The following is a 14,069-nucleotide window of genomic DNA, read 5'->3' as shown; positions in this document are numbered from 1 at the left end:
CCAAGAGCCGGGGGCCTGGGGTCCCGACTGGTCTGGAGGTGGGCCAGGGCTAGTAGCCGAAGGTCCTGGGGGGACCACACCCGAGAGGAGAAAATGGTTTCGGGGGGCTAGGTAGCCTGGATGAAGGCGGAGAGGCTGCCTGATCGGAGGGATCATGGAGGGGTCCTGTTTGGATGATTCTGGGGCCCAGCGTGGGGGCTGGTGAGGATATGAACATCAAGATGCCATCTGCGAGGCTTGGTCTGCGGTAATGGGGAGGATAGGAGCCGCAGAGAGCGTCCCCTGGCATCGGGGCACTAAAATGGGCAGCCTCCCGCTTAATTGACATCAATCAGTGAATCAATTAACATCAAGGCATGGCAGGCGAGAAGGCGGGAGGTTGCCCCAAAAAACAGGTGGGCGGGCCATGGAGATCAGCCCCGAGGAGGCCCCCTGTCACAATGTGTATAGCATTCAGTAGATTATATCAAGGAATCTAGTTATGGATGTGCAGTATCATATTACAAATAATAGAGAAGAGATATTTTCAAAATTGGGTACTAAAAGGTAGGGACTTAAGCCATTTTCTTGCTTTGGGGTTCTGGGCACCTGTTGTTCAAACTGACGTTAATAGAAAGTTCTGGCTGCACAGCACCCATGAAAATGGAGCCACTCATCTTCACATTTATTGTTCTGTACCTCAAATTTTGGTTTACACTATACCACAGAAGTTGTATATCTTAAATATTTTGGTCTTTTGGGAATTAAAATGACTTTTTTTTTTCCTTTTAAGGAAAGGTGCTCCTACAACGTCTCTCATTAGCGTAGCTGTTACAAAGTAAGTATCCAGAAATGTTATACATCACAATTGGTCTTTCATTTTATCTGTTTGCATTCTTGGAGTTCTGTGGCTAGGACGAGAGTGGCTTTCTCTCCACCTTTTACCATGTGGGAAGTAATGATGTACATTGCCTAAACTTCTTCTTGTTGTTTTTTCTTCTGATGAAAGCATTCAGCTTTTGAGCAGCAGCAGATTGGCTTTCCTGGGAAGGGGAAAGTGATGTTGTTAGCATTTGAATTTATTCTAAATGTAACTTACTTTACACAGTGTTGGAGTGTTGTTGTAGCAGTGATGTTCCAGGAAATATGAGGGGCAAGGGTTTTTTTGGTGGTATCTTGTTTTTTAGACTAACTTCATAGTTGGGAGAGATGTTGGACAAGCTTTCAGGAATAGTTTGCCCTTCCTGAAAGGACCTGCCAGACCTGAGGAAGGGCAATCTGTATCTGAAAGCTTATCTAACATCTCTCACAGATATGCAGATGGTCCAATAGAAGATACTACCAAGAAATCCTCCCTTTAGTTCTCTTAATTAGAATGGTATTGCAAAGCAAACTCTCCAAATGACTGCAAGCGCTCTCTCCTGAAAATGCCTCTACACAAAACCTTGTATACTCCAAAACCAACAGCAGCAGTGCAGCATGTTTCCTATGATTTAAAACTTGCTCACATACAAAGAGTAAGAACCGTGAAGACCCTTTCTAACAGACTCACTGGGTGATGCCAGCCATAGTACTAGCAATGCTTTGTTGGACAGGGCTGTCCAGCTTCTCAGTGGCTGGGGGCCACAACCAACACAGGCCTCATGGCAGGTGAAGGGGCCCACACACTACCTGGGCTGCAATACTGCAGCCAAGGCCCTCCACCCCCTTCCTTCAGCAGCTTCCCACTGCACAACGCATACAGCCCACCCCATTGCTACATGGCATACGTGGGTAACTGCCCTTCCACTGTTCCACCATGTATGCAGGCAGCACTCCCCACCTCCCCACTGTATACATGAATCACCCCCTTCCCTGCTGCACTGCAAGTGCAGCCTTTCACTGCCCCCAGCTGCTTTACCGTATATGTGTCTGTCACTCCACCATGCACACTCTCCAGCTGTGGGCTTCCATGTGCTACACTGCCACTTTGGGCAAGTCCAGGAAGCAGAAGCTGTAAGGAAATCCCAGAGACCCTGGCCACCGTTGCTGCAGCCAGAGTTATAGGGGGAGCAGGGGCCAGAGTGGATTGTTTGCTATCTACTTATCATGGTGTATTTAATTAAATGGGAAATACCCTAGCATAGCTTTTCATCCCTGAGAGTTTGGCACCTTTATACTATTTCTGAGAATAAATGAATGCTGAGAGTAAATGAATGCAACCTTCAAGGGAAGTGTTGTGAATGACACTATGATCAAGATTTTGTGTACCTCTGTGACTTGTCTCTGTGCTAGTTGCTTCCTGCAGTGTATTCTAATCATGTGGATCATGTTAATAGTATGATAAAAAAGCTATACTACCAAGGTCTGTAAGAGAAGAGAATGCCCATAGTGCATCTGATGCAGATTACTAATGTTTGTAGACTTTGTTTTAATATTTCTATCTTGTAGCAAAAAGGCATTTTAACTGTTGACTTGTCACATACTTCTGAGTTTTCTCAAATTCCTGCCTCTCAGAAATGTCTCTTTGATTCCAGGATAGTTGCCAAAGTTTTGGAGGATAACAAAGTGCCTGGAGCAATCTGCTCCTTGGTATGTGGTGGAGCAGATATTGGGTAGGCAGAACTTCTTGTATTTTATAAGGAATGGGATAGAAGAAGGGATAGCCTATGGGGATAGCAAAAGTATTTTCAAATTGGCCTATCTACAGGGCTTCCAGTACCACTTAAGAATAGATTTCTGTTATGAATATAGCTGACTTGTGTTAAAAATAATCATAACATCTAGTGATATTGTATTTGCATTCCAGTGTTCTTAAATATGTAACAAACTGACTTGAACTTCCCATGTTCACTATATGGGATGTATTGCCCATTTTCATTCCTAAACTATGTAAACTTGAACAGTCATAAAAGAACACAAACCAGGTACAGTCCCTGCTCTTTATTCTTCAACCTGGTCAGATCCCACCCTCAATCCCTTGCCTGCTGCTCCTCCCCCCCCATTCCAGCCAACCCTCTGAGCACATCAGTGGTGGTATGTTTTTCCATATAGGTACATGTACACCCATACAGGACCTACTTGTGTGTCCCTAAATGGATTGTACCATTTCCAAATGTAGTAATCCAAGATATTATTCATGACTTGGATTACTGTATTTGGAAATGGTAGGTATTACACTGGTTGTAAAAAGGACTTGGATGACCATGTCTTTTTAATTAGGGTTAGGCCTCAAAGTTAATTCAGATGTTGCCTTACTAGCATCTGATGTGGAAATATATTCTGGCACTGATGTTTCCTTAACCTGGGTTCCATTTGGTCATTGACTTAATCTTTTAAAATGTGTACCTCTACATAATAACCTCTTGTATAAATGTAGCATTTGGTTGTGATGGAGGAGCAATGAGTTACTCATGTCAGCAGGCTCCAACTGTTTGTTCTTCTGTTGACCACAGTTGTGTATTCTGTTGTGTAGCACAGCAATGGCAAAAGATGAAAGAGTGGATCTGCTGTCTTTCACTGGCAGCACTAAGGTGGGCAAGCAGGTTGCACTTACGGTTCAAGAGAGATTTGGTAAGTGTAAAAATAAGGGGCTAGCTTTTCCTCTTAATTTTTGTCGTTCTGTTTGATTTGTGTGGGAAAGGGTCAAGCTGTGGTTTCAAAGTCTCCTTATCTGCCTTTTCTTGTTGGAAATGCAGCAACAAAGCTATGAATCAAGCTACAGAGTCTGTTCTTACAAATTTAATCTAGTCCAGGTGCTTCTTAGGGTCCCCAGAAATGTTGCATTTGCTGTCCTTGTGGGGCTAACAGCAAAAATTTTCAAAGCCTTTTTGAGCAGAACTATTCCTTGTTGAGCATGATGACACTAGTCTGGACAGCACTGGTATCTCTGTGAAATAATCTCTTGGACATCCATTCCTCCTCACCCAGATGTAGCTATCCTATTTGTCATGTTTTACAAAGAAATCAAAGATGGGCATTATCTTTAGGACGCTGTTTGACCTCTTTGCTGCAGAATTGGAACTCATCTATTTAGTTATGGCTCTATCTACGTACAGTTAGTTGCATCTAGGTGTTTCTCGGTGGAAACCTGCAAATCTCAGAGGTCTGAGTTACTATCTCTGAGTGTTTTGCGTCGCATTATCTCAGCCTTTGTGTTTTGAACTATGTTAAGGGATCACCTAAGGATGGAGGGTCACCCCTTCTCTCCAACTTTGGGTGGGGGGAGAGGGGACCCTTTCTAGGTGAATAAATCAGTCAAATTAACTGTTATATTTTTTCTTACTTATTCCCTTTGATTTCATCAGCACCTCTCTCATCTTCCAAGTCTGACCCATTTCACTCATTTTAGGCTACTTTATTCTGTTTGTGTTTTTTCTCTTAAGTTCTATATCACCCTATTTTACTTCTCCTAGTTTTCTTTACTTTCTCTTGGTTCCAGCAGCATTTCATGGTCTCCCTGCACCTGTTTTTATCTATCTTCCTCATCTAAAATGTATTAATGACAATTGATGTTTAATACCACTTCTTCCTTTTAAAAGGATCATTAGTTGGATACTTATTATAAAGAGAATTGTTATATATCTGCAGACAGAAATAACGATAATGCCTTGATACTATCTCAGATCACCTACTTGCTGTGGGTCAGATGCAAATATCCTTGAGTAGTACCCCTAAAATAAATGGGACCATTCACAGTTAGCTTGAGTTACTTAGCTTGAATAAGAATATCTTAGTTCAAGCACAACGGGCTCCTGAACTCCTATAACTGTTCTCTTATTTTAACAGGCCGGAGTCTTCTAGAGCTTGGTGGAAACAACGCCATTGTTGGTAATATACAATATAATAATCTCTTTCAAGATGAGTTACACTCTCAGGCCCATGGAGTTAGGCATTTGTGCACTTTTGACTTTAATCCTCCACATTGTTGGAGTATACTTGAACCTTAATTCTCCATGCTGTTAGAGTTCCATTCTGGGAGGAGACGGGGACAGAGGCTTCTGACAGATACTTATTTAAAGTAGTGATTTTCAACCAGGATGCCTTGAGATCCTTTCAAAGGATGCTGTGGGTGCCACTCAGTATTAGCTCTGTTAGGTGTCTAACCATGATTAACAAGCTAAACCCAGAGATTTCATATTCATAGTGTTAGACCACACCAGAGCAAAATGTTTTTTCTGAGTTCTTTGCAACAGAAGAATTGCTGTGTTTATTTTTCTGTAGTCAAAAAGAATGGAAACTAAGAGCTTGATGAAGGGTGTTTGTGCCTGAAAGCTTGTAATTCTAAGAATTTTTTTTTTGCAAAAATCTTGTTGGTCTAATAAAAGATATCACCCCTGCTATGAGCCCTGAAAACTAAGAGCTGGCATTTTCCAAGGGGCACTTCAAGTCTGTTGTGGGATGCTTCATGTCTGAAAAGGTTGAGAACCACTGATTGAAAAGCATGATGGGATCTGATCTCTGATTCCAACAATTGTGCCACCTGCCATGCCACAGGTGCTGACAGGATGTGCAATTTTGATATTTAATATCAGATCCCAAATGCACCCTATTTGTCAGTGCAGGAGGAGCCTGGAATCATGATCCTAGGCTCCCTCTGTACCAGCAAGTTGAAAGCCAGGTGCCTGATGCTTAGGTGATTGTTGGCTGGCTTCAGGAACACCAGGGCTTGAACTGGCCCTGGAGCAGTCCCGGGAGCGAGTCAACAGTCAGCTGATTGTTGGCTGGTGCGGTCTGTACTGGGACCAGTTTGAGCCTCAGTGCTGTCCTGAATCTGGCTGACAATTGGCTGAGTGTAGGCCAGTTGGAGGCCCTGGTACGGTTCTAACTCTGCTGCACCAAGGGTACGATGGAAACCAGATACAAAAATAGTACACTTTTTTTTTTTTTTTGGTGTAATATTTTTGTGTCTGGTTTTCCTTTTTAGTGGTGCCATTAATTCCCTGAATCTGTGGTCAGATTACTATGTAAGGCATGATTAACATGCTAATTGCATTTTACTTGTGTTGTCTGCCAGCGGCCAGATTTAGGGAATTAATTGCAGTTTCCTGATCTAAAGTCAAATTATGTTGCTTATCAAGTTTTATATAAAGAGGCCTCAGTAGGCCAGAAAACCAGACCTTTATGTGTTAATTCCAAATACATGAAGGAAACTAGTTTTTCCAAGTTGTCTTAATATACCTCAGCATACTATACATTCATTTCTTTCCTAATGCTGTCTTATAGGTCTGTTACAGTTTACTGTGAACTGATTAACTTCGCTCCTTTAAATTTAGAGGGCCTTGGAACTATGAAGTAATAACCTTTCATCTTGTCTGCCAATTAGATTAATATACTGATATTTTTGTTGTTTTTTATCCTTCAAGCATTTGAAGATGCAGATCTTAACCTAGTCATCCCCTCTGCTTTATTTGCTGCTGTGGGAACAGCAGGCCAGAGGTGCACCACTCTCAGAAGGCTGGTAAGTAAATATGTATTGAGCAGTTGAGGTGTTTTGACCTTTCAGAGTTCTGAGGTCAAAAAACCCCAAACCAAAACAAAAAACAGCTAACCAATCAGGATAGTGGAAAATAGCTTCTATTACTGGTAAAATGTCGTTACTGTATGAGAGAAAATAAGAAGCTGGCCCAACCTACCATCCTTAAAAGTAATGTTTTAGGTCTCTGACACAGACTACTATGCTTCTTAACTGTGCATTTACTGAGTTCTTGGGTCTGGTGGTGTTACTCATTTACTTTATGTAGAGATTTGCAGGATTCATGCAGTAGAAGCTGTAGAGCTGTGACATATGACAGTTTCATAGCATTCCTCCTAAAAGGTGGACAGTTGTCCTGAAAGAATGTCTTTGGACTCTGTTCTGGCCAGCAGCAAGACCAGGGAGACAGACTGAACTCTGTCCCTTCACACGCTATTAACTGACACAGACTTCTGATGCCTTTGCCTTTGACCTGTGACATTCTGTTTAGTTATTGCATGAAAGCATCCATGATGAGGTGGTGGAGAAGCTTGCTAAGGCCTATGCCCAGGTCCGCATTGGTGACCCATGGGACTGTAAGTCGCTGCTGTTTTTGTGTCTTTTTTTTCTTTCTTTTCCTACACAGAAGGAAAATGATCAGTAAAAGAGCAGAATATATTTATTTATTTATTACTGATGTTTGTCAGGTAATAGGAATAGGGACTCTGAAATTGTGGGGGAATCCAGTTAATCCTAATTTATTTTCTTCATTTTGAATGCATTCAGTGGCTAGCTTCTCAGAGTGCAGGGTGACCAAAGATGTTAAAATATGTACAGTTGTCCTAAAAGAACGTTTTTGGACTCTGTTCTGGTCAGATGTGAGACCAAGGGAACAGAGTGAATGCTCTTCTACCTCCACTTGCCATTAACTGACAAAGACTTTTAATGCCTTTGACTGTTCCCACCTCAGTAATTGTACACCATGTTCTAAAACCAGTATCTAGGAAGTCTTGCCACTTTACAGCTCTGTACTGATGCAGTTACCATGCATGGGACCTTTACATCTCTTCCTATCATACCATGGCATTGGATCCTCTTAACCTCCTGTACCTTAGGCTGGTGTAGTCTGCATGCTCTAGATTAAGTTCTCATATGCCAACTACTCGCGTAGCTACAATGCACTGGGTCCTCTTCCAACTCTACAAAGCCATGTAAATAACTATGGTTTTTAACATTCAATAATGAAGTTTTTAAATACACCCTCTTGCTTTTCAGCTAACACTCTGTATGGGCCTCTCCACACTAAAGAAGCAGTGAAGATGTTCCTTGAAGCTGTGGAACAAGCCAAACAGCAGGGTGGCTCTGTTGTCCATGGTGGCAAGGTGACTTGTTTTTCTTAGCTATGCAGTTGAAATAAAGGACATTTCATAAGCTAGAAAAGCAATACAAACTTCATGGATAGGCCCAGACTGTGTTTCAACCTGTTACATCCAAGATTTTCAAGTTTGTAAAGCTGGAATAGAGCATAAATAATGGTCTTTTGATATAAAATAAAAGACTTATCTAGGGTGGGTTTGACTTCTCTGAACCTGAGGCAACAGATGGAAGAAAAGAAGTGAAGTGGGTTTGGGAGAAATGAAAGCCATGTTTCATTTTCTGGCCACTGACTTGATATCTGGGCCCTGCACTCTTCTCTATTCACAGTATAATATAAATATGAAAATATAAATTGCTATGTAAGTGCAGGATAATAAATTAGAATCTCAGCTGTAAACAATGAGCCTGAGGGGTGATCAGAAAATTATTTGCCATACATGCTAGAATCCTAACCCAGTGTCCATCAGTGCTCTGTTGTCAGGTACTGAAACTTCACTGTCCTGTCATTTTCAAGGCAGCTATTAGAAGCAAGGTACTCCGAATAACAAGGTAAGGAGCCATAATAGAGTGCAGACAGCTGAGCAGAGGCTGAGGCAGGCTTTGTGTAACAATACAAGGAGTAATAATGAGGTGCGAAAATCTGAGAGCAAGCTGTTCTTGTATGGATTAGCAGGCACACTTAAATCAGTTTGAGTGGTGCCTTTAATATTGAAATCAATGGGATTTGGCAAATGCTTATGTCAGCTGAATGATTCAAATAGCTGCTTGTTTTACCTGTTGGCATCTTAAATGACTTGTGCTGTGTGTATAACCAAAGAAAAGCAGCTCCTATGTTCCCAGACCCTGGGATCCCATTATTACAGGCCTGAGCTACACTACATAGATTTTTCTGGCAGAACTTTTGATTAATTGCAAGATGCTATTAGGGCAGCCAGACTACAGGATGGCATTTGCTAAGCAAAATGATGATTTGGTTGAAATAATAACTTGGCTATCATTCTTTTTGGGTTAAAGGTTCTAGATCGCCCTGGAAATTATGTTGAGCCAACAATTGTGACTGGCCTTCCTCACAATGCACCCATTGTGCAAACAGAGACATTTGCTCCTATTCTCTATGTGCTGAAATTCAAGGTAAGACTTTACTTAAGAAGCTTTAGTCTATAATTTGTTTTGGTATTTTGTGCACCTTATCTATGAAAGGTAGAAAGAGAGTCGGAAGAAAAAAATAATTTTATTACATGGCATGTTCATCAAATCAGCATGTTAATTCAGGAAACAGCGTAGATTAGCTATTGATTATTGTCTTGCTGTCTAGTGCACCTGCATGAATCAGGACTATGTTATTGTTGTTCTTTTTTTATTAAATCCTATTTGAAAAGTGTGGAAGTAAAATAAAAATTCAGTGCCAGAACTGCAAGATGTGCTTGCCTAGATGTCAGAAAACCAATTCTTTGCTTATGTTTTTCTGCATGGCCAGTACGTGCAGGCATTCTTGTGCATGACCATGGGTACTGCTCTTTGCCTAGTGATATTCAGTATAGTACATTTTGACTCTTGATTACATTGGCATTCACAGCCCCTTCTTTTAGTATTCCTTGCTTACCTTAACTAGTTGTGCACTTCTCTCTAGGCAGAAGAAGAAGCTTTTGCTTGGAATAATGAAGTAAAACAAGGTCTCTCCAGCAGCATCTTTACCAAGGATCTGGGCAGAATTTTTCGCTGGCTTGGGTATGGCTCTTCATATTCTTTTCCTTCTTCATAAAATCTGGGTTTACTTTTTTTCTCCCTCAAGTCCATATGTATAATTTAGTAGAATTTAACTTTTTCAAGTTTTAAATCCTCTTTCTAGGGAAGACATCTGTCTCTCTTTTTTTGCCATGGATCTAAACAGATAATGCCTTATCTTATCTTATCTTATCTTATCTTATCTTTTAGGCCTAAAGGATCAGATTGTGGCATCGTGAATGTCAACATTCCAACTAGTGGAGCTGAAATTGGAGGTGCTTTTGGTATGTCACTTGCATTTCCTGCCTTGATACTTTATGTTGTCATTCACCACAATAAGTGGGACTTAAAGGGTTTAACTTTTTCAAAATACAAGGGTTTTTCTTGCAAACCTGTTGTTTGATTTCTTAGAAAATTGTAGTGTCTGGTAGGATTAAGAATTATGAAAGCACTTTAGGGATAGCTTAATCCACATCTTCTCAACTCACTTAAATAGGCACATTTTGGCTTTGAAAAATTAAGTGATTGTAAATCGGATGAAATCAGTGGACTTATTTTGGATTTACATTGCTACAGCAGAGAATGGAAATTGGCCAACAGTAAATTTCTGTTCTAGTTAAACATTTTATCTAATAAAAAGTAGTGTCTGAAATATATTTTGTATAAAGAAGTGTAATTTAAAATGTTCAGGTGATGACAGGTGAATTAAAAATGACCTTGTGGTTTAAGGCAGGGCTGCCCAACTGGTGGCCTCTGGGCTGCATGTGGCCCACAAAGGGTTAGGTTTAAGCCCCCAGGCTTCTGCTCAGCTGCCATGCCCCATCATTTCTCCTTCTGCAATAGCAACCAGAAGCTCCGGTCTCTTTTCTACACTTCCTATACCCACTGCAGGGAGTAGGACATGGGGTGCAGTGTTGTGTGGTGCACCATGGAGGTGAGGGTGAGCATGGAAGAAGGGGTGGGGTCAGGGGCACATGATACAGCGGTGAGAGGGGCTGCACCTGTGTGGGCGCACAGTGCAGCAGATGACGTGGGGGGCATGAGCACATGGTGCCGGGAGCGGGGATCATTTGTGCCATGTATGGCCCAGGGGCCTGTGTGTGTAGCCCCCTAGCCTGGATGCGCGTAGCCCTTGGGCCCTTCGAAGTCAGACAGCCCTGGCTTAAGGCACCTTAACCTCTCACTGGGCTGAAAGAAAAGCTTTAAGATCAAAATTCTAATTACTGCATGCAAAAAGACCTGTGTGAGCAAGCTGGGGGATTTTTGAGATATATATGCAGCTCGTCTTTTATGTCCCCTTCCCCAGGAAAAAGAAATTAGAAAGGAAAAACAGGACACAATATTGCTCTCAGTTAATTTGTCCTGTTAAAACAATCAACCAACCATTGACCATACGTGTAATTAAATTGTCAGCTGGAAGGCAGATATTTTCAGACTGACATATCAATATGGATATAGTGGGAGCAGAGGAGTTATAGCCATTGTGTCAGTTTGACTGCATCTACAAACACAACCCTCATTCTCTCCTTACTACAAATATAACTTATTTGAAGTATGGGTGCCTGAAGTAACTGCAGAAGAGTTACTAATCCTTAGCTGTATAATTGTTTTCAGGTGGTGAAAAGCACACTGGTGGTGGAAGAGAATCTGGCAGTGATTCATGGAAACTCTACATGAGACGGTCAACTTGGTGAGACCTAGGCTTCTGTAATTTCATGCAAATAAATGCAAAATATCTGCATAGACTTGTTAAAGTCCAAAGCTTGTAAATCTTCAGTTGTAAGTGCTCATTGTCACTGAATAGAGGATAACCATTGCCAAATGTAATACGCCTTCTCTTTAGGAAAAAGAAGGTAGTAGAGTTTTGTGGAGTCTAATAAAACACATGCCCCTCCCCAACCTCACCTGCAATGTATCCCTTTTGATAAAGAGGGGACAGTCCTGATATCTGTAGAAGGAACTGATTCTTTAAAAATGTACATCTTAATCTGTTTGAACTTGACTGACTAAAACCATGTTGCTGTCATTTAAAGGGAAACCTAAGGTGGCATCTACAGAGGGTGGGGCCACAACTTGATGGCAACATTTTAAGTAGATATGAAGTATTTCCATAAATTTCCCAGTTCCTAGCCAGTGCTGCCACCTGAACTGCCACATCTTTACTCCTGCTATTTCTTATTTTAGCTAGGGAGTGTTTAGCTTAGGTAGGCCTACTCCACCTACCACCCCTTTGTTTTGCTTTGTGGACATTACCTGGTTAAAGGTGACCAGAGGATTATATCTTCTCTTTAATCTATCTAAGACAAGTTACTTATGGAGAGAACAAAGTCCTCCCCTGCTTGTAAATTCTCCAGTAGGGGCTGGAGAGAAGTCAGTTCTATCCTGTCTTTTAATTTAAAACAATGAAACTGGCAACTGCCTTAAGGAAGCCTTGTACACATGTAACAGAGATCACATAACTGAGCTCCATTATCAAGTCTCTTGCCTAAATTCTTGTTTCTCTTTCAGCACAATCAATTACAGCAAGGATTTGCCTTTGGCTCAAGGAATCAAGTTTCATTAACAATGTCATGAATGGGATTGTCCTGAAAACGCTTAGCATTTCAGAAGCTTGCACCTTTTAAACTTTATGGTGGAATTGAAATTATACTGCACAGCTACAGTACTTTTATGCCAGAAAGCCAATTGCAGTAAATCTTGCTTCAGTTTCAGTAATGTATCAAATGGTTATGTCAAATAAAATGTATGTGATCTTCAGGAAGCAGGATTTGCCTCCAAAAGGTGCTGCGTTCAGTTGACTTGCACAATCTTCAGATGCCTTTCCTGTGTGTCTACACAATTTCTGTGCCCTAGCAAGCACTGACTTTGCTGTGGGTGTGGTAGGAAGATCCACGTTCCTGAAATGCATGTTCAGTGTTTAACCAGCATCTGGTCCCATGAGGGACTATAGTACAGGGGCTACTTTTAAATGCATAAATAAAACAGCATTTGAGAGACTCATGGCTCTGACTTTTTTTTTAATGACTTCATTTGGTATAATTTTTGCTTTACTAGCCCCATTTGAGATCCTAGTATTAGAATTGCCATTAAGCTAGAAAAAGGCCACCTTGGGGACATGCGCCACAAGTGGGAATGTACGTTTCCCTGGGGCAGCAATATGTGCCGCTGCTGCTTGTCTCTGGGAAACGCCCATGCATTTGTGCTCTGGCATACGGCACATTGCCTGCAGCCTTACCTGGGGTCCTGAGGGCCTCTAAGAGCTGTAGCCATGGCAATCTGGCCGCACAGAGCCTGGCCAGGTCAGAGGTGGAGCATGGCTCTGGCCAGCCAGGCTCCAGTTTCTGGCTGCACATCCTGCTGCCATGTGCACCACTCCGCTTTAAGGTGCGGGGGATTTTTTTACGCAGGGATCTCCTGTCAATCCCTCCCAAAATCCTTAGGATTGCCTTGTGCCACCCCTGCAACGTAAAAGCTACCTTTTATAGACCTGTCTATTGAGGAATACTCCTACTCCAACTGAGAAATACTCTTCTTTATGGGGAGAAACGTGGTGGTTGAAGTGTTCCATCACAGATGTGCGCAGCTGCTGTAGTGGCCCAGAGGCCAAGGAGCTCAGCTAAGTAATCTAGTAGATATTATGTGCTGAAGGCTAGTCTTCATTTACTCCATGTGTAGGGGTCTGCATAATCCCAGAACCTGGTGATACTGTTCAGATTTGACTGTGTTTCAGTGCCACAATTTGGCTTGTGACATTGTGGATCTATCAGCAAAACTACTAAAGTAACAATGTAGTCAAATCATGTTAGTGTCACAATCTTGTTTATTGGTTAAGTCTTCTCCTTCATAGTATGCAATAATGTGAATATATTAAAAAGTAGATTCATACACACACACACACACAATATTTGGTACTGTTCTAACAGTAGAAGCTTTTTGTAGCAATTTGTAAATCTGTTCACATCAACTTCATTTATTGGTAGTCTATTCCAGTTAGGTCAACCTAGGTTTTTGAATATCCCAGCCTTGGTTTTGAAGTGACTGCTATTTTTACCAGAAAGCAATTTTTCTTCACAATGGTTACTCTAGTGGGAAATGAGAACACCCAATTCCCCAGCAATAGGTGGATCATTATTTGATTGAACTGTTCCTTTCCCTTTCATTTAAATTTTTTTTTTTTTTATTTTAAGTATCTTGGAAATGATGCTATGTTAAAAAAGCTTTGGGGGGTTTTTTAATGTTGTTTTAGCATACAATGTCAGGCTTACAGATGAGGTGCTGTGTGTTAAGAATGGAAACACGTTTTACAGACTCCCCGTCTTCTCATTGTTTAATTACTTTTCATTTTTGGATTGCTGTATATTCGTTAGATAAACTGCCTTCCCTTCCTATTACTGCCACAGTCATGTTAATGAAGAGACCTCTTCAATCCGGGGTTGTGACCTGAATAAGCAACTCATTTAATGTGAAACTGAAGTTCCCTGAGATTCTGATGCAGTACGTACCATATCAAGGCTAGTTCAGGTCCCTGACTTCAAATATTCCAAACTGATCCGTG

At 41.4% G+C, this 14,069-nt stretch overlaps 1 protein-coding gene across 1 annotated transcript in view; it reads left to right on the top strand.

The window, feature by feature from the left end:
• ALDH7A1 (aldehyde dehydrogenase 7 family member A1) overlaps positions 1 to 12,514 on the top strand; it is an 18,704-nt gene extending 6,190 nt beyond the window's left edge. The window contains exons 6-17 of the mRNA XM_025200393.1: positions 773 to 817; positions 2,496 to 2,573; positions 3,434 to 3,531; positions 4,747 to 4,788; positions 6,324 to 6,418; positions 6,924 to 7,008; positions 7,688 to 7,794; positions 8,804 to 8,920; positions 9,420 to 9,517; positions 9,725 to 9,798; positions 11,129 to 11,204; positions 12,023 to 12,514. Of these exons, the coding sequence (XP_025056178.1) occupies positions 773 to 817; positions 2,496 to 2,573; positions 3,434 to 3,531; positions 4,747 to 4,788; positions 6,324 to 6,418; positions 6,924 to 7,008; positions 7,688 to 7,794; positions 8,804 to 8,920; positions 9,420 to 9,517; positions 9,725 to 9,798; positions 11,129 to 11,204; positions 12,023 to 12,077 (970 nt within the window). The 3' untranslated portion in view covers positions 12,078 to 12,514. The remainder of the gene's footprint in view (positions 1 to 772; positions 818 to 2,495; positions 2,574 to 3,433; positions 3,532 to 4,746; positions 4,789 to 6,323; positions 6,419 to 6,923; positions 7,009 to 7,687; positions 7,795 to 8,803; positions 8,921 to 9,419; positions 9,518 to 9,724; positions 9,799 to 11,128; positions 11,205 to 12,022) is intronic.
• The last annotated feature ends 1,555 nt before the right edge of the window (positions 12,515 to 14,069 follow it).

This window comes from Alligator sinensis, unplaced genomic scaffold (assembly GCF_000455745.1).
Source record: "Alligator sinensis unplaced genomic scaffold, ASM45574v1 scaffold227_1, whole genome shotgun sequence".
Lineage (NCBI taxonomy): Eukaryota > Metazoa > Chordata > Crocodylia > Alligatoridae > Alligator > Alligator sinensis.
This window is presented reverse-complemented; position numbering and strand designations above follow the sequence as displayed.